The 21,006-nt window shown below is 43.1% G+C and overlaps 1 protein-coding gene across 1 annotated transcript in view; it reads right to left on the bottom strand.

Moving 5' to 3' along the window:
* Window positions 1-21,006, bottom strand: part of STK31 (serine/threonine kinase 31) — a 104,184-nt gene that overhangs the window by 66,208 nt on the left and 16,970 nt on the right. The window contains 2 exon segments of the mRNA XM_030550784.1: window positions 1,163-1,285; window positions 19,938-20,097. Of these exon segments, the coding sequence (XP_030406644.1) occupies window positions 1,163-1,285; window positions 19,938-20,097 (283 nt within the window).

The raw sequence follows: 21,006 nt of genomic DNA, 5'->3' as shown, positions 1-21,006 counted from the left end.
CATGCTTTCTGTGAATAGGCTGAATACTGGCTTGCTCTGCCTAAACTAGCACCTAACCCCTTTTCAACACCAAAAGAAGAGTTCCTGGGGTTACAGGGACACACTGCTTACAATCAATCAGCAACTGATCACTTTCCTAATGGTTTAAGGATCAGAACAGCAAACTGTTGCAGGCTTGGGCTTAATACAGAGATGAAAAAAGTGTTTAATAATTTTGGATTATGGCAATTCTTAGTTTTCACATTATTTTGCCTTCAAATGAAAGGACTTCACAATCAGGAACACACGCTTGTTACCAATTTTTCAGTGCTGAACTGTTTTTGAATATTTTAAAACAAGGGTTGGCAACCTTTGGCAAGTGGTGTGCCAAGTCTTCATTAATTTAAAGTTTTGCATGACAGACTGGTAGCGCGAGAGGCAGACGGAACCTCAGAGCAGCAGCGGGATGAGCCGTTCAACCCGCTGCTGGTCTGGGGTTCCATCCGCCGGCCGCTGTCAGCCAGGGTCCCAGCCACCAGCCCCATTCAGCCTGCTGCCAGCCGTCCATCCAGGCTGGCAGCAGGCTGAGCAGGGCCAGCGGCCAGGATGCCGGCTAGCAAAGGGCCAGCGTCCAGAACCCCAGACCAGCAGCTGGCTGAGCAGCTCATCCTGCTAAGGGTCTGGGGTTCTATAATCCAGGCCAGTAGCAGGATGCGCAGGGTTGACAGCCGGGATCCTGGCTGGCAGCAGCATGCCACTAAAAATCAGCCCCCGTGCTGCCTTTGGCACGCGAGCCTCAGGTTGCCGACCCCTGTTTTAAAACATGTCTGCATATGGTTTTACGTAATTTCCCACTACTTTCTCGTTTTCCATGTGGGGGAAAAAACATACTACTATCAGAGTATATACTGTAAAAATATATGACTAATTACATATTCTAAACAAAAATAACTAGCATGTTTAAAAAATGTATTTGCAGGTTGCTGTCCTTACTGAGTAAATCAAACTACAAAGATAACTTAACAGAAAGGTGGGGAAAAAGTTATACTGCCTAGTCATGTAATACACTAATCTCAATTTACTGCTGTTGAAACCTTCAATTCTAACACACTGACCTTCAAAAAAATTGAAGAGCAGATTAGAAGTGTTTAATAATAATAGTAATAAGAAGTTTCTTTCCAACCTGCAAAATAGTTGACCGTTCAGAGAGAGGTAGCTCATCCACTTCCAGAATGAATTCTTCCACTGCAGAATACAAATTCTGTCGCACTTCATTTCTCTTGAGAATCAAGCTATCACTTTCATTCTATACAGAAGGAACAGCAGACAGAGATCATACCTAAACTCCTTGCAAGTACTACATAACAAGAAATGATATTGTGACCTTGCACTCCATATGTAATATGGAAATATGCTTATGAATAGGACATAACTGGAATATGCTTTACGCTAAATATCCCTTGTATGATGTCGTTAGAAAGCTTGTAACCTACTAAGTGTGTTCATCCTATTTGTTTGCATGTGTTATTTCTATATCTGGAGTTAGGAGAGCAAGATATAAAATTGTATCACTGATGTAAACATATAAAGTGGAGGCCATTAAGGGTGCTTCAGAAACAATCAGTTGTAAATGGCCTTAGTTACTTGAAAGCCTTCCTGTGTACCTGTGGGCCAGCCCAGGGGGAATGGAGATTGGGGTCTTACAGTGACATGTCACCGGATAATGAAATCCATCTCAAATCTGGTACTTTTCCATTTGGAAGGAGGGGTGGGGACCCAAAGAGACAAAAGATTCCCACCTTCTGCCAAAGCTATAAAAGGGGGTGAAGCGGAACAAAATACACTACCAGTCATGAGAAAACCCCCTGAGATGGCTGCTGGGATTAACAAAGGCTGTACCAGGGGAAAGGATTGGGCTCAAACTAGACAGAAGTCTAGTCCATGAAAGAAGCTTACTGGAACATCTCTGAGAGTGAGATTACCTGTAACCAGTTTCTTAATGTATTAGGCTTAGACTTGCGTGTTTTTGCTTTATTTTGCTTGATGACTTACTTTGTTCTGTCTGGTATTAATTGAAATCAGTTCAATCCTACTTTTTATACTTAATAACATCACTTTTGTTTATTAATAAACCCAGCGTAAGTGATTAATACTTGGGGGAGCAAACAGCGGTGCATATCTCTCAGTGTTACAGAGGGCAGACAATTTATGAATTTTTACTCTGTATAAAGCTTATACAGCGTAACAGATATATTTGGGGTTTGGATCCCATTGGGAACAGGGTGTCTGGGTGCTGAAAACCAGATAACCTGCTGAGCTATCTTCAGTTATGTCTGCAGCTTTGGGGAAATGGACCAGACCCTGGGTTGCTGCTGCAGCAGGCTAGTGTATCTGGCTCAACAAGGCAGGGTTCTGGAATCCCAACCTGACAGGGAAAATGTGCTGAAATTACCTTTGAGCCCATCAGGTGATAGTCCCAACAGGGTTCCTGTGACCGAACCCGTGATAGTATCAAGATATTTTCCTTCAGATTCTTTATGTAGTAAAATTGCTTTCTATTTATAAAAGGTGAGTTTAACTAGTTAGGTTACAATGCATCACACTTGATTAGGAATGAGTGACAAACGAAATTACAGGCTTTTGATGCTATTCCAAGTGATCAATATTCCTGTTATATTCACCGTTAGAAATGCCGTATCCATCACATCTAAGCATATCTACGATACAAGCTAGTAGAGTACAAATATAGTGGTTGATTTCCATATGACTGAGTTAATGCCTGGTGGATTTGACTGCCATTGCGAACATTAACATGTACAAGTTTTCTTTTGGATTACTGAGAGATCCCTTTCAAAGATTAGGGGTTCCATTTGACTAGATGTAGTACACACATTTACTATGTCAGGTCTTGCTCCAAAAAATTTACAACATAGGAATATTTAGAAACCATCCTGTGACTGTGTAACTTAGAGTACTGCATTTCCACAAAGTTACCTCAGTTTTCTCTGACCCACCTTTCTAGTAGAGTGAGAAGAAAAAACAGTTACTAATCTTTCCATAACTGTTGTTCAAGATGTGTTGCTCATGTCCATACCATGTTAGGTGTGTGCACAACGCATGCACCATTGCCAGAGAGTTTTCCCTCAGTGGTATCCATCACACCAGCTCTAGTGCCCTCTGGAGCTGCATGCTCATGTGCCAGCATAAAGGGTGTTGCCGGCCACTCACCCTCTCAGTTCCTTCTTGCCATTAACTCCGAGAGAGAAGTAGGAGGGTTGGTTGTGGCGTGGACATGAGCAACACATTTACATCAGTTACAAAAAGGTTAGTAACTGTTTTCTTCTTCAAGTGCTTGCTCATGTTCATTCCATGTTAGATGATTCTCAAACAGTACCTCAGAAGGTGGGCTCAGAGTTCATGGACACACTGACAGCAACACCGCTCTCCCAAAACTGGCATCATCCTGGGTCTGCTGGGTGATGGCGTAGTGAGATGCAAAGGTATGCACGGATGACCAGTTTGTGGCCCTGAAGATGTGTTGGATTGGGACCTGTGTGAGGAACACTACTGATGAAGCCTGGGCCGTTGTGGAGTGAGTGTTTGAGATGGATGGAGGTGGGACATTCGCCTGCTTGTAGCAAGCCCAAATACATGTGGTTATTCAGGACAAGATCACAGGGAGCTCTCTCATCCTTTTCGCTATTGCGACGAAGAGTTTTGTTGATTTGTGGAAGGGTTCAGTCCTCTCAATATAAAAGGCAAGGGTACACCTAACGTCCAGTGAGCTAAGCCGCCATTCCTCAGAGTTCCTGTGAGGATTCAGGAAGAAAACTGGTCTGGCTGCTATGGAATTGTGACACCACTTTTCTCAGGCAGGCAAAGTGGGGGTGCAGTTGGACCTTGTCCTTGAAGAATATTATGTAAGGCGGTTCTGATGTCAGGGCCTTGATTTCAGAGACCCTTCTGGCCAAGGTGATCGCCATCAAGAAGGCGATTTTCCTAAGGGAGAAACAGCAGGGGACACAATGCTAGCAGCTCGAAGGACCCATGAGTCCCAACAGAACCAGTTTTCAGTCCCATGGCATAGTATTGGCTCATAGATCTGAGATTAGAGCCTCTCCTGCCCCTTGAGAAACCGTACTGTCACCTCATGGAAGAACAGTGGCTGGAAGGCTGAGAAGGCTGCTAAGTGCACTTTGATAAGCAGCAGAACTTGGCCCTCGCATCTTAAATGGAGCAAGTAGTCCAAGACAGACTGAAGGGACGATCAAGACGGAGAGAGCACTTTTGAGAAGCCCATGTTGTCATCAACATACAGTTAAGTGTTAATTCCTCTTTTACCTGTAAAGGGTTAAGAAGCTTACATAACTTAGCTGACACCTGTCCAGAAGGACCAATAAGGGGACAAGATACTTTAAAACCTGAAAGGGGAAAAAGTCTTTTGTCTGGGCTGTGTGCCCACTTTTGCTGGAGACAGAGAAACAAGGCGCCATCCCACTCCTATAGGGTAGTGAGTATTTAGAGAAGGAATGGTTAGATTACATTTATTTTCTTGTTTGCAAGTTCTTTTGCAAATAAAAGAGGGAGGATAAATTTGGGTTCTTTGTGTAACTTTAAAGTTTTGCCCAGAGGGAAACCCTCTGTGTTTTGACTCTGATTGTCTGTAACATTATCTTTCATTCTAATCTTACAGAGGTACTCCTTTCAACCTTTTTTCTTTAATTAAAACTCTTCTTTTAAGAACCTGATTGATTTTTCATTGTTTAAGATCCAAGGGTTTGGATCTGCGTTCACCAGGACTAAGTGGTGAGGGGACATTCTCAAGCCTTCCAAGGGAAAGGGGTGTAGAGGCTTGGGGTGGATTATTCTCAAGTCTATCCAGGAAAAGGGGTGTAGGGGCTTAGGCGAGAAATCATTCTCAGGCCTGCCCAGAAAAGTGGGGTTAGGGACTTGGGAGATATTTGGCAGAGTTCCAAGTGGCTCTCCCTAAATATTTGGTTAACTCGCTTGGTGGTGGCAGCATACTGTTAGCCTAAACTGGTAAAAATAGGCTTAGGGGGTCTTTCATGTGGGTCCCCACATCTATGCCCTAACGTTCAGAGTGGGGAAGGAACCCCGACATGTCAAGAAGTGTTTCTAATTGGTCAGGTAGGAAGCCCTGGTGTACAGCTTTCTACTACCTACCAACATCTGCAGACCTGTTCCGAGTAAGCCTATTCTTCTATGTTCTGCCATGCCGCATCCATGCAATTAGGTGCAGGAAGGCAAGGTTTGGGTGAAGCAATCGGCCATGGTCTTGTGAGATGAGGTCCAGACAGCTTGGACCTATCAATAGCAGCTCTAAGAGTGTGTCGAACCAGTGCTGGCGTGGCCACACGGGGGCTATCAGAGTAACTCTCACCTTGTCTCATTGATTTTTAGGAGGATCTTGTGGACCAGAGAGATCGGAGGAAAGACGTAGAATAGAAGATCTGTCCATGGGAGCAGGAAAGCGTCAGAGAGGAAACCCAGGCTGTCCCCATGTACCAAGCAAAACTGATGGCATTTCCTATTCTCTCTGGTAGCAAAAAGGTCCACCTAGGAAGGCCCCCACCTTTGGACGGTGAACCTGGTGACCTCCAGATGAAGGGACCACTCATGGCGAGAGGAAAAGGATCTGCTGAGGTGAACCGCCAGTACATTTTGGGCTCCCAGATGTGACACCTTGAGATGAATGGAGTGCTTCTTGCAGAAGTCCCATAGATGGTTGGCCTCTCAACACAGGGCTGAAGACCAAGCCCCTCCCTGCTTGTTGATACAGAACATGGCCGCGATACTGTCTGTCAGGACTTGTACCGCCTCACCTGAAATCTGGGGAAGGAACACTTGGCAAGCTAAGCGTGCCACTCTGAGCTGCCTGATGTTTATGTGCAGGCAGAGTTCTTCTTGCGACCAGAGGCCCTGAGGTTGTAGAGGTAGGCTCCCCACCCTAGGTCAGATGCGTCCAAGATCGAAGCTACCAACAGTCAAGGGGTAACAAAGGGCACTCCCCATCATTACCAATCATGGGTCTTTTCACCATTCCAGGGAGGAGAGGACTAGGGGAGGAACTGTGAGAATGGAGTCCAAGTGGTGTCTGCTTGGGGAATATACTAATGCTAGCAACATCTAGAGGGGCCTGAGGCACAGTCTTCCATATTGAACCACATAAGTACATGCTCCCATGTCCTCCAGTAGCATGAGGCAAACCTGTCTTAATTGAACTGTCTTAAACAGGTGGATTATTTACATTGGATATCAGGTCCGACATAGTCCGGAATCAGGTCTCTGGCAGGAAAGTCCTGGCTTGGGTCAAGTCGAGCACCGCCCAATAAATTCTATTCTCTGAGCTGGAACAAGAGTTGACTTTTGTTAGTTTATCAGCAGGCCCAGGGCTTGGAAGATGGGTTGGACCATGTTGATGCTGTTCTAAACATGAGCCTGTGACCGACCCTTGATCAGCCAGTCATCAAGCCTCGAGGTACGAGCAGACCTGGATGCCTTGCCATCTGAGGAAAGCTGCTACTACCAAGGCCTTACACTTTGTGAGGACCTGGGAGGCCACTGATAGGCCAAAGTGAAGAGCAGTAAATTGATAGTGGTGCTAACCCACAACAAACCTGTGAAATCTTCTGTGGCCACAGAAGACAGAAATGTGAAAGCATGCATCCTGTAAGTCAAGGGCAGCATACCAGTCTCCTGGATCCAGGGAGGGAATGATAGAACTCAGGGAGACCATGTGGAACCTCAGTTTCTTGAGATATTTCTTGAGGCGACACAGGTCCAGAATAGGCCAGAGGCCCCCTTTGCGATTAGTAAATATTGGGAGTAAAACCTCTTTCCTCTTGCAGAACCTCCCCCATAGCTCCCATTTTTAGGAGGGATTGCACCTCCTGGACAAGGAGTTGCTCATAAGAAGGGTCCCTGAAGAGGGATGGGGAAAGGATCTGAAGTGGTGACTGGTATATTGCCTCCAGGCGCATCTTCAAAAGGCATGCTTGAGCCCACTAGAGTACCTCTGAGACACTAGCTGGGAGGTTGAGGTGGATGGGAGTGGTTAGCGCCACTTTTAACCTCTCCCTTTTCTTTTGTAAGTGCCAAGAAACGAAGAGGCTGCTGAGGCCTAAAGTGCGTCCTGGAACCTGATGGAGCATACAGCCTAAGGATCGCACGGTGGCCCTTAAGGCCCTCAGGCCCTTTAATCTTGTGTCCGTCTGCTCCAGGAATACAGAGGAGCCTTGAAGGGGAGGTCCTGGATGGGCTGTTGGACCTCATGAGGAAGCTCCGAGGACTGGAGTCATGAACAAGGCCTCATGGTGACAGCAGAGGCCATTGTCTTACACGCCATGTCAGCTGCATCCAGAGCTGCCTGGAGAGAGGTCCTGGCCACATTCCTACTGCCTTCCAAGAGGGCAGCGAACTGTTGCCTTGAATCTTGACGCAAGGAGTCTTTAAATATAGCCAAGGAGTCCCACAGATTATAATTATATCTCCCCAGAAAAGCTTGCTGGTTAGAGATACATAGCTGAGGGCTATCTGTCGAATAAACCTTTCTTCCAAAAACGCCCAGTTTCTTGGTATCTTTTTGTTTAGTGGTAGTGTTTGACTGGCCCTACCTATCCTTTTCATTTGCTGCAAACACGACCAGGCATGCTGGAAGACGATGTGAGTATAAGTATTCAAATCCACTCGCTGGGACATAATATTTCTTCTCTGCCCAATTTGAGGTTGGGAGTGTGGGAGAAGAAGAAGCAATTTGCCACACAGCCTTGACCAGTCCCATCACAGCCTAACTGATGGGTAAGGCCATCTTGGAGGGAGCTGCTGCAGCCAGGATACCAATAAGGCTGTGTGATGTCTCTTTAAACTCCTCAATTTCCAGACCCAGCTACCCACTTCAAAAAGGTCCTGATGGGCCCTGAAATCGCCCTGCAGAAGCAGGGTACTGGGTCCCGTTGACAGCCTCATCTGGAGAAAATGAGGAGGCTTGCACTGGAGGAGATGCTCCTTTTTCTTCCTCAGCCTCAACGATGTCCACTTGAGCCATCTCCTGAACATCAGCACTGGAGTCGGGGTCTGGTGTCGAGCAAGAAGGAGCAGTAGTCCGCTTCTCAGAAGCCACCGAGTAGGACTGATGGGAGGGAGCATCTGATGCCAGGGGAACCTCCCAAGGGTTCCAGTAAGGCCACTATCAGTGGTGGAGGGGGGAGAAGTATCCAAGTCTGGTGGTACATACGCTGGGTACCGGTGCTGAGTCTTAGGCTGCACATAAGGTTCCCCTTTGGATTCAGAATAGTCCTCTCTCTGAGAACATGGCGGAGCAGTACCAATTCTGCCACCGTGCGGTGCCAGGGTCTGTGGACTGACGGTAGACTGGAGATGGTTGGGACACTGGGATCAGGGTCAGTTTTCCTCTAGAGGGTGCCAGGAAAGAACCCAACATCCCTTGTTCCTTCCTGCTTCCAGACATTGGAGCTGGAGCTGTCCCAATGGAGCTGGAGGGACTGGAAGAGAAAGTAGGTCCCTTGCCACTTGGAAAGCCTCCAGCATCAATGGAACAATCAGACCACTGGTGCCATGGTGGCTTCCAGGTATCAGCAGAGGGTCCCACACCGGACTCACTCTAGGCAAGAGTTGACAGTGCCATCGTGGGCCCAGGAGTGGAAGAGTGGCCCAGCACGGGTCTCACTGTGCTGCCTTTCCCCTGATTGTCTTTCTTCTGCACTGACAAGTGCTCAGTCAGTGCGCTGCTTTTTGTGCTTCTTCCTTGGTACCCAAGTGAACAGTGCCAGGAAGAGCTCGGTGCCAAGGAACACTTCGCACCAACGCCAAAGTGCTCGGTGCTGAATCAGAGCAGCTCAACTGTGAGAGGAGCTTCCCTGAGGATAGTTTTCAGCCTAATGTGTCTGTTTTAGTGCTGGGTCTGAAGTCATGGCAGTTCTGGCACTTGTCCTTCATGTGAGTTTCCCCAAAGCACTTCGAGCAGCTGGAGTATGGGTCACTTATGAGCACAGGTTTGCCACACGAGGCACAAGGTTTGAAGTCCAGAGACTGGGATATACCTGGCCTCTTGTGCGAAGGAGTCCCTCAGATAACAAGAGCTATCTGTTTTCATTAACTATGTACACTAATACTAATTATAAAAACTATATATGCTAAACTAAGATAGCTAAGAACGATGAGTTAGAGTCCGAAAACCACTAAGAAGAAAACCTTACCGAAGGAAGAAGGGTCGGTTGTTTCACCAACTGTCATGGGCGGTAAAAAGGAATCGAGAGGGTGCGTGGACAGCAACATCCCTTATGAGTATGAGTGTGTGGCTCCAGAGGGCACACAGCGTGCACACACCTAACACGGAATGGACATGAGGAAGCACTCCAAGGAGAATGAAACAGAAGGCAGGGGCTGAAAAGGTAGTCTAAGTAATAGCATCCATGATTTGGTTTAGATCACAAGGAGTTACTCTGAATGTCCTGATTAGAGATGCTGGTCTCAAGTAGCATTTGACATGTGCATGAGATTAATTTAATCATTACTTCTTATCTCTTAGAAAATCAAGATTGTTGAAATGTTTTGAGAGCACATTTGCTGTAAGGCATAGAGTCAACCCCTCCTGCAAATATTCTCAGATCAGAAAGAATTTAGTTGATCTCTGCTAGATGCGTTTTTTCCCAGCACCATGAACTGAGCTTTGACCAGATCTTGTTATATTCAGAATTTGTAAAAAAATTTCCCCTTGAAGCAATCAAGGTACCAATCTCCCTCTTTTTAAATTGCTTCTGTTCAATATTTATACTTTTGAACCATAGTCTCCTTGGACACTGATATCTTAGAAGACCTTCCAGTTAAGTCTTCACAAACAGGAAGATTCGCAGACTCCAAGGCCAGAAGGAACAACTGTGATCATCTAGTCCTGGGGCCCTTCAGAAATTAATATGCAACTCCTTGCATAGGCACCGACTCCGGGGCTAGAGCTACAGGCGTAAACTTTCCAATGTGCTTGGGAAGTGCTCACTGCTCTACCCCTGGCTCTACACAGGCCCTGCCTCCACTCCACCCCTTCCCGCCGCCTCCTCTGCAGTGCCCTTGCTCCTCCCCCCTCCCTCCTAGAGCCTCCTGCACGCCATGAAAGAGCTGATCGGGAGGTGCGGGGAGGGAGCAGGAGGTGCTGATCGGCAGGGCTGTTGGTGGGTGGGAGGCGCTGGGAGCGGGGTGGGGGAGCTGATGGTGGGCTGCTGAAGTATTACTGTGGCTCTTTGGCAACGTACTTTGGTAAATTCTGGCTCCTGCGTAGGCTCAGGTTGGCCACCCCTGATCTAGTCTGACCTCCTGTATAACACAGGCGATAGCAATTCCCTCAAGTAATTCCTAGATCATAACTTTTAGAAAAACACCCAATCTTCAATTTAAATTGATCAATGATGGAAAATCCACCATGACCCTTGATAAGTTGTTCCAATGTTAATTATTCTCATCTTTAAAAATGTATGCCTTATTTCCAGTCTGAATTTGTCTAGCTTCAACTTCAAGCCATTCATCATATAATACTTTCACTACTAGACTGAAGAACCCATTATTAAATATTTGCCCCCCATGTACATACTTATAGACTATCATCAAGTCACCTTGTAACCTTTTCTTTGGTAAGATGAACAGATTGAGCTTCTTAAGTCTCTCACTATAAGGCATGTTTTCTAAGCCTTTAGTTATTCTGTTGGCTCTTCACTGAACTCTCTCAAATGTATCAACACCGTTTTTCAAAAGTGGACACCAGAACTGGACAAGTATTCCAGCAACAGTCATACATTTGACAAATACAGATGTAAAATAATATTTCGACTCCTACTCAAGATTCCCGTTTATGCATCCAAGGACTGCATGAGACCTTTTGGTCACAACATCGCACTGGGAGCTCATGTTCAGGGACCCCCCTCCCCCGCAATTTTTTTTCCCAGAGTCACTGATTCCCAGCATAGAGTCTCCCATTTGTTCCTAGATGTATTCATTTAGCTATATTAAAATGCATATTTTCTGCTTTTGCTCCGCTTATCACGTGATTCGGATCACTGTGTGTTAGTAACCAGTCCTCTTCATTATTTACCACTCCCCCAGTTTTTTGGTCATCTGCAAACTTGATCAGTGATGATTTTGTTTTCTTCTAGAGCACTAATAAAAATGTTAAATAGCACAGGGCCAAGAACTGAATCCTACAAAACCCCACTAGAAAACACCCATTCGATGAGGATTCCCTGTTTGTAATGACATTTTGAGACATATCAGCTAGATAGTTTTTAATCCATTTAATGTGTGCCATATTTATTTTATCTCCTTCTAGTTTTTTTAAATCAAAATATCACATAGTACCAAGTCAAATACCTTACAGAAATCTAAATATATTACAGCAACACTATTGCTTTATCAATCAAACTTATAATCTCATCAAAAAAAAGATATCAAGTTAGTTTGACAGGATCTATTTTTCATAAACCCATGTTGATTGGCATTAATCGTAGTACCGTTCTTTAATTCTCTGTTAATAGAGACCCTTATCAGCTGCTCCATTATCTTGCCCAAGATCAATGTCTGACTGACAGGAGTATAATTACCTGAGTTGTCACCTTTGCCCTTTTTAAATATTGGCACAAGAGGACCTTTCTTCCAGTCTCCTGAAACTTCCCCAGTGTTTCAAGACTTACTGAAAATCGACATTAACAATCCAGTGAACTCCTCAGTCAGCTCTTTAAAAACTCTTGGATGCAAGTTATTCAGACCACCTCGTTTGAAAATGTATAAAATTTAGTAATTGCTGTTTAATATCTTCCTGAGATACTAATGGAATGGAGAGAGTGTTATTATGTAATATAACTACATCATCTGTTTTGTCCCTATAAACAGAAATATTTATTGAACACATCTCTCTCTTCTGCATTATTATTGATAATTCTACCATACACATCTAGTAATGGACCAGTACCATTGTCTGCATTCTTTTGTTCCTACTATACTTTTAAAAATTCTTTAGTGACCTTAACCCTGCTGCCCATAGATGCAGCAAGGGATGCAAGAACAGCTCCATCATTTCTGAGAAACAAGATTTCTGTGGAAAATGGGGACTATCAGAATGATAAATACCCATTCCCAACCACTTCTTCACCCTCCAGGAGAGAGGGGGAGAGACTGGGTAGCAACAGTGAGAAAGCCAGAAAGGGCCTGTCTGCTTTTTGTTGCTTTCTCATTTTCCTTCTTGTTGCCTAGGTGATGAGAGGTCTTCATTGTCTTTGTCTTCAATGCACTGCAGTCAGAAAACAAGGAGGACCTCCCAAAAGTGAGAGATGGTAAAAACTTCCTAGCAAGAAGAAATAAAGGGAAGAAAATTCTGGAGCCAAACTGACAGTTTAGTAGGTTTTTTCCTTCCAGAATCTGTAGTTTGGGAGGAAGGTGGTCTGGAAAACTGCCCGCTGCTATTTGCCAAAATGCAGGGCAATTTTCCAGAAGAGAGAGTTAAGCCCCCACGTGGTAACTGACAGGACTGGTTCTGCCAACAAAAACTGTAGGCAAGAGGGAAACCTCACTGTAGAAACGGATAGGGCAGATAACAAAGAAACACAGATAAGAAAGAATATAAGTATTAAATGGGGAAATTCAGTGTGTAACTCAATGGTACATTTGTAGCATTCCCTCAAAATAATAAACTTGCATACTTGTCAAAAATTAAGAATTAGGATTAAAATAATTCCATCAGGTGCCACATCAGCAGAAGTGTAAAAGATTTTTCCATTGGGCTAGTAGACATATGAATGTAAAACCAAACCACAGCTTTCCAAACCTGCTGTAAAAACACATTACCATTCTGTACAAAAGGTGCTGGAGCCAATATTTTTAAAAAGATAACTAGTATGCTACACGTACTTATAGGTTGGATAGTGTGACATCAATCATGGGCAAAATCACGGAAAGGCAGATATGGGACACAATCAATTAAGAATTAAAGGATGGTAACATAATTAATGTCAATCAACATGGTTTCATGGAAAATAGGCGTCAAACAAACTTGATATCACTTTTTGAAAAGACTGAACGTTTGGTTGATAAAAATAATTGTTACATAATATAGAAGTTTTCAATATAAGGTATTTGACAATGTTTAAGTTGGGGAATACTGACTCAAAGTAGAGAGGTGGTATTGTCACTTCATACAGCACTAATGAGGCCATTACTGCTATACAATGTGTAAGTTCTGGAGCCCATATTTTTTAAAAAAGCTATTGACAAAATAGAAAGTTCAGAAAGTAGCTCCAAGAAGAACAAAATCTGGAAAACCTATGTTATGGTAAGAAACTAAAGAGCTCAGTGGCTGGAAGCTGAAGGTAGACAACAAAACAGACAAAAAAATTAACAATGGTTACCACTGGGGAACAACTTACATAGGAATGAGGTACATTCTCCATCACCTGAAGTTTTAAAATCATGATAGCATGTCTTGCTATGGCTCGTTGTACAGGTCAGACAAGGTGATCATAATGGTCTCTTCTGGCCTTCTATTTACAAGCTTTAACCCTAGGGAGCACTGCTGTCCCTAATCATTACAAGCATCACTGATATCCAACTGGATATGAAATATCGTATAGGCTTTATATTGTTTTGCCCTCAAAACAAATGAGCTCATTCTTACAGAACACTTATATAATAATGCAAAATGTCAGGTAAATTTACAAACAGAAACACTCCTTGCCCTGAAGAACCTGCAATCCAAAACAGACAATTCTAAGAAAACACAAAATAATTCCTCAAAACATCAAGACTGCAGAGCAAAAGGTGTAACTATATTGAGGATAAAACCAGATTAAGAAAAGCATCAGATAGTACTCTGGACTAGTGCCGACGAATCTAAGAACACAAGAGTTGCCACATTGGGTTAGACCGTGGTCCATCTTGTCCAGTATCCTGTATCCAACAGTGGGCAAAATGAGAGCTTCAGAAATGGACAATCATAGAATGATCCACTCTTTGTCTTCCACTCTTGGCTTCTGATAGTCAGAGCTTTAGGGTCGCCCTGAGCATTGGGTGGCATGCCTGACTTGGCTCAGAGCCATTGACGGACCTTTCCTCCATAAACTTCTCCAGTACATTTTTGAACCCAGTTATACTTTTTGGCTTTCACAACATCACCTGGTAACAAGTTCCAAAGGTTAGCTGTACATTGTGCGAAAAAGTACTTCTTGTTTGTACTAAACCTGCTGCCTATTAATTTCTTCCAATCACCTCTGGTTTTTGTATTGTGGGAAAGGGTAAACACCACTTTTTCTATTCACTTTTTCCACATTATTCATGATTTTATAGACCACTATCATATCATCCCTTACATGTTTCTCTTCTAAATTGAACAACCCTAAACTTTTTAGTCTTCCCTTACATATCCTTGATCATAAATTCGCTTCCCTTCTCTAAACCTTTGCCAGTTCCAATATGTATTTGAGTTGGGGCGACCAGAACCGGACACAATATTCAGTGTGGGTGTACCATCAATGATGATATATTTGGTTTTATTGTCTATCCCTTTCCTAATAATTCCTAACATACTGTTAGGCTTTTTGACCTCTGGGGCCGACTGAACACAAGTTTTCTGAAATCTATCCAGGATGATTCCAAGATCTACTTTTTAGGTGGTAAAAAGTAATTTAGAACCTAGCATTAAGGATAAGATTTTGTCAAGGATTCCATGACTTTTAGAGACTGCTGTGACATTTTCTGCCTCAGCCTTGGGCCTAGAGCTCTCAGCCGCTGGGGGTATGTGGAAGGGAGACTGGAGCTCTCAAGCTCCGCTGCGGGGGCCCCAAAGCTCTGAGCTGCCAGAGTTTGTGCTCCTTCGTATTTACCTCATTGGAATTTGACTTCCAAATTTTAAAGGATTCCTTTTTTGCCTCTAACAACCTCCATCACTCTACTGTTTAGCCAGTCCTTTTTGATTTGGGGTGTATATTTACTCTGAGCCTCTATTATGGTGTTTTTAAGTAGTCTTCATGCTGCTTGCAGGCATGATACCCTTGTGACTGTTCTTTTTAATATTCCATTTAACTGACATCCTCATTCTTGTGTGGCTCCTATTTTTAAAAGTTAAATATTACTGTGATGCAGGGTTTTTTTTATTTCTCCCACCCATGATAATGAGTAAGTCTGAGAAACCAACAAACGGTTCAAGACCAACAGTGTTAGGATCCCCAAAATGTCTACCATTTAATTGGTCGCTTGTGCCTGTTCACTTGCACCAGAGGCAAAACCCACCAAATTAGAGACTTTCCACATGGAGCACTAAGCGCAGAGATGTAATTCTCAAGTCCCATTAGGAAAGGGCAGACCTTCATAGTGTACATAACCCCAGTCTAGATAATAAACAGGGTCAAGAACTTGCCAAACTGCATCTAGATGCGTGTCTCATTATTCCATATCAGGTCTGCTTTACCTTATACTTATACTTACTGTACAGGCTCAAAAGTCACCCACTGCAGGCTGTACACATAAAAATCATAAGAATCTAGTTAAACCAGTCTAAGAAAACTGGGGGAAGTAAAGATGCTGAGAGTTAAGATCATATTATGTCATTTGCCCTGCATCTAGCACTATATTCCTCATGCAAACCAGTGCTGTATTGGGTTTACTTGTTCATGTGTTATTTACACTGTTACGTGCCTGCCCCCCCACGGCCCCAAAAAAGATCCTTGCCTCAAAGATCTTACAAACTAATTAGAGATGTGACAAGATAAAGTACCACATAGCAGAGAAGGTAGAGAAGGAAGAATTGAGGAAATATCAATAATGTTCCTAAGGCTAGTGCATAGCATGAAGGAGCTAATAAAAACTGTTTTAATGAGTTAAATGGACCGAATAAGAAAGTAGACATAATCAACAAATTTTCTGTCCATTGCCTATTTGGGCTCACTGGGTTTTTGTACATTTCATTTCAAACTGCCTATGGAACTAAAACCATCAGAGAATTTTGCAGACAAATATTTCTCAAACTTTGAGATCTGTTCAACTGTAGATAGATTAAAAGTCAACATTTACATCAACATTACTTAGATGTATGTAATGATGACTAGGTGCATATTAATCAACCTTTGAGGTGCACGTCTTGTACTTTCATCAACCCAATACATGTGTTTATTAACCAACACTCTATGGAGTGTGTTATTCCACTTACACATGGATTTTAAATTTAGGTAATTCATTAGAAAAGGTCTTAATACCACTATGTCCTTTAAAAACAGGACAGCTTTTGTTAAAAACAATAAGATTTTTTTTATTTAAGAAAGGTGGTTTGGGTATTGAGTCACTACAACTCAAATTCTTTCTTCTACACTTCCCAAAGACTTCAGGGGTACTTGCCACAAATTCCACTGGAGCAGCAAAATATTCTGCCTCTAGCTGCTGCCAGGTCACCTGGGTAATTGGTGTCTAAATTAATTCTTCAGGTTGCTCCAAGCCTGAACACACACTTTCCCATTTGTATGTCCTCTGCTCTTCTCAGGCCTGCCTGTCTCCTGACAGTATTACCTGTCTATTCGACTTTTCCTCTTCATGCTACTTGTAACACCGCCTCGGCAACTCTTGTTCTCCTTAATGCATAGTCAGAGCACTCAAACAAGATTCCAAACAAGATGATAGCTAGATTCTATGTAATTAGAGACACATCAGATCAAACATGACCCAATGTACAGCTTTGTAAAAAGAAACTCTTTACTGGTGTGTAGCATTTGTCATATTGTTAGCCATCCACAACAAGCAGGGAGCGGAACCCCAATGCTATGCCATACCAATTAGAACGAATCAGGATTTAAAAAAATTTGCCATGTGAAGAGATCTTCACTTCATGATGTTTATCATGTAACAATTCTATGTGCTGTAACAGACTACTATAAAACCTCTTTACAGAAAACTAAAGGCTTGTTGCAGATAGTTCCAATCTTATCCAATTATCTCACAGAGAACAAACATGTCGAGACTAGAAGGATTCTCTTCACATATCAGGTCACTTCACCACTTCTAGCATTTGCTCAGCTTATTTTTCTAAGCGATTTTTCCATAAATGAGTTGTAGCAAAAATCAGGAGTGGTAAGAGAGGGAGACTTTAAATTAATTCTGCAGATCACTCAAGTGCTGGTTTCACTCTTAGCCTGGATCTTTGTTTTATATGTCCTCTGTTGCTCAAATTTGATTAACCCATGTGTCTCAAAAAGTTTCCAACTGCTGCTGCTTCATCTGGGATGAACGATGTTCCAAAGGAAAAAAGTCATTAAAATGAATTCTTAAGACTGTTCTAGGCCTGTAAGTTTCTTCTTTCTCTTTGTTCTTTGCTGCTACTTAAACAACTTTGGATATCAAAGCCCTGGCAACCTGCCTATTTCTCTTCCTTACTGACCACCTCTCTATAAACAAATTATAACATGCTCATTTGTTTTACTGTTAAACTATGTGTTCGTAGTGGGTGTTACTCATGCAGAGTGAAGTTAAATATTTTTTAAAACAAATCTCTTTATGTTGTTTACAATTAACCTACTGGATCATTAAAAACTGAAAATTTAAAAATATCAGTTTCTTTTTTACTATTGTTTAGTGTTAATACTTCTCATGCATGGTGAGGAAAATAGACCTGTTTCACTTCTATTAACAGTCTATTTCATGAGCTAATGCATCAGTATAATTCCACAGTGCTTGGGAAGTAAACAGTCTTACTTAAAATGCTTATTCTTAAATTTAGGAAAAAATTAATGACACATTGTCTATTGGTCTCACATTTCATAAGAAAAAATTATATTTTCTAGCAATAAGTCCTCGGGGTTCACTTTATCTGCAGAACTACTGAACTTGGCCTTAGTGACAGTCCCAGGTAGGAAGGTTACACAGAAAGGGACAAATATATTAATAACAAAAGTTACTTTGCACTTATGATACTCTTAACTTGCTCTGTAAAGTCCTTTGAGATTGATGGATAAAGCTATATTACAGCATTCTCCATATAAAAAACTCAAGACTCCTTGCAAACATTATTTTAGCCTCTACAGTAGAATTAAGAGGTAGGTAAACATTACAGAACATGCAGCAGCACAAGCCAGCACCGAAGAGGCAGCCTGTTATAGAAGCCTACAGAAGCCACCACTTGGGAGCGCAAGCAGGGAAAACTAGCAAACGTGTGCATACATTGGAGGGGAGAGGAATGCTGTGGGGATAATGGTTCCTTCCCTAGGGTAACTTTGGAGAAGTACCTGAGGTAGAAGCAGCTTCCCGCTAGCAGAAGTATAATCCCCTCATCTTTGTCCCCAAAACACATACACCCCATTGATTTCTCTTGCTGGTCCCAAGGACTCCACAGGACACTAGTTTCAATCACTCCCCTCTCTGATTTCTCCCAATGCTGAAGCCATACATGGGTGACATGGAGATGGGGATCCCCCTTTCTCACAGGCTGAGACCCTGCCCTGTCCATTAATCACCCATAAAGCACATAACTTCCCTGACTCAGGATGGCTCCAATCAAGTTAACTGACGTAAAGAGGCTGCCAATGGCTACGCTGGGTGGCATGCTCTCTCCTACACTAGACCACCACACCCATTTCTGTATAGTTAACACTTTTCTCCCTACCACAGAGAGGGAGCACAGAGCTCTCCTGTATTTAGCATACTGTCTCAGACTATTTGTGGGGTGTGACAGAGAAAGAATTTCCAACATTAAAGTTGAAACTAGTTTCCTGTTACAACAACAAAAAAGAGCCCTGAGCCTAGAAAGGAGTGTGTTTTGATGGTGCAACCAAAGACAGCAAACAGCACAGAGTGGATCCCATAAGACTGCCAGCCATCTCAGAACTTCCAGGGTGGTCTTAAGGTCTCGTGGGATTTGAAGCCATAAGGTCTCATGGGATTTGGCACAAGATTCGCAGCCATGATAGGATCCCCGTGCTCAGGGCCACTTCTGTTTGCTGGTTTCTAGCACTCAACCCACGTTCCCTCCCTTATCTAGGTTGCTGTGGACTGTGCTCGTCGCCACTTTGGAGCTAGGAAGGAATCTTTCTGCATACCACAAACTGGCCAAGACTGGTGAGGTTTTCTCACCTTCCTCACAATGCCCAAAAATCAACCCCTGATTTTCAGCCATAGGGCTGGGATTCTCCCCATCCCGGAGGGCACAGTTTGGAACTGTTGGAAAGACATTTACTTGCTGCAACTTTTGGCAGATACCCAGTGCAGGAACTTGCATATTTAGGCTCCAGATCCAAAAAGGTAACATAGGGGCCTCCCAAGGGCATCTCCTTATGAGACGGGGCATGTGTCTAACCTCCATGGGGGAAGTGCAAACCAGGAGCTGGGATATTACCCCAGTGGGACTGCCCCATCAATGTGCTTGATTGCAATGTTGGCTGGGGTGAAGAGAGGTGCCAAGGTCCTCTCTTGCCTCAACCACCAAAGGGGGCATGCTAGAGCGTGAGTGGAGGCACACAGAACTTCTTAGTTTGATGACTGGGTCCCTCTGTAGTGGGAGCCCCCAAAACAGGCAAAAGACCAATGGGGTGCAAGTGACTGCACTGGACTGTCCCCTTATGGGAACCTTTGAAGTAATGAGACTAACAAAGATGCAATCTCATTAAAACCTGTACCCCATGTCCTCCTCGCCTTCTGAGCAGGGAGCATACCAATAACCCTCAAATGCCATTTTCTGATGGCTCTGAATGCCCAATCGCCGAATTTAAATCGGGAGTGTCAAAAGTTGAATCTTCTTTAAAATGAAGTGAACAATTCAAATCTTTCATTTCTGGAAAATACTGCAGTTACCCAAGGCAAGGTAGATTCTTCCATTCTCTATTCATGATACTAGAGTTCACTTTATAAGACTAATGTACTCTGTCAACAGGCTATAAATTACAGCTCTGAGAAAAAAACATCCAACCCACCACATTTCTGCACAACTGAATCATCTCCTGAGCCAAGTTATATTCTGCCCAAATCTTCTCCAACTTTTCCAAGGAAGATGGAGCAATGACACATCTTTCAGTAACCTCCTTTACAGCTCTGAAGAGGTCATCTCCAAAATGAACATTCATATGTGAACACCTGAGTGGTGAGGAGAGAAAGAATTAAACAAGAATATTTAGCTGGAAAACACTTTTCTTCATAGCTTGAAACAATATTACTCAATAGTGGTGCACATAATTGTTTTTAAAAACCTGCCACATGATTTAATTTCATATCCAATGACAGTGAGTCAAGTGAAATTTCTGCTGTCCCTGCAGGTATTCTTACCCAATCCCATCTCAAAAAAGAAGATAATTAAATGGCATGACATCTGTCAGCAAGTAACAATATTGCAGGAAGTAACAGCTATATCTGAATATTCAATAGCATAACAGGCTACACTTGGGTTGTCTCGCTTGCTTTGAACTTTCTCATTCCCTCCCTTTATATTTTGTCTATTTATTTTTCTTAGATTTGTTTTTTTTCTACCTCAGGACACCTCTCTCTTTGAAAAGCTCATCCATTTTCTCTCTTAAACACTCTAGAGCAACTTTCTTCTCACTAGAATTGATGGTCACTTCTCTCTTAGACTTCTCCCAACACAGCCCCTTTCCATAGCTGCCCTATACTGCTTCATTTTGTTTCACTTTGCAACTCACAACACAACAAAAAGGCAACACAAAGAGGGAACCACAAGAAAGACTTGTGTCTACACAGCAATCAAAGATGTGATCGCAGCACACACGGCCATACCTGAGCTAGCTCTGATCTAGCTAGCTTGAATAACAATAGCAGCATGTGCTCTAAAAAGCCCACTCCAGATAGGGCGTGTGTAATCTGAATGGCTAGCCAATGATCAGCAGTGAAAGTACTTCACTGTGCCCATACTTTTGAACAACTTTTATAAGAAACTACCTGCCTCAAAGCAGCGAAGAGTCCTTTGGCACCTTATAGACTAACAGATGTATTGGAGCATGAGCTTCTGTGGGTGAATACCCATTTCGAAGG

Source organism: Gopherus evgoodei, chromosome 2, assembly GCF_007399415.2.
Source record: "Gopherus evgoodei ecotype Sinaloan lineage chromosome 2, rGopEvg1_v1.p, whole genome shotgun sequence".
Lineage (NCBI taxonomy): Eukaryota > Metazoa > Chordata > Testudines > Testudinidae > Gopherus > Gopherus evgoodei.
The sequence above is the reverse complement of the archived record's forward strand: the minus strand, read 5'-3'. Positions and strand labels throughout refer to the sequence as shown.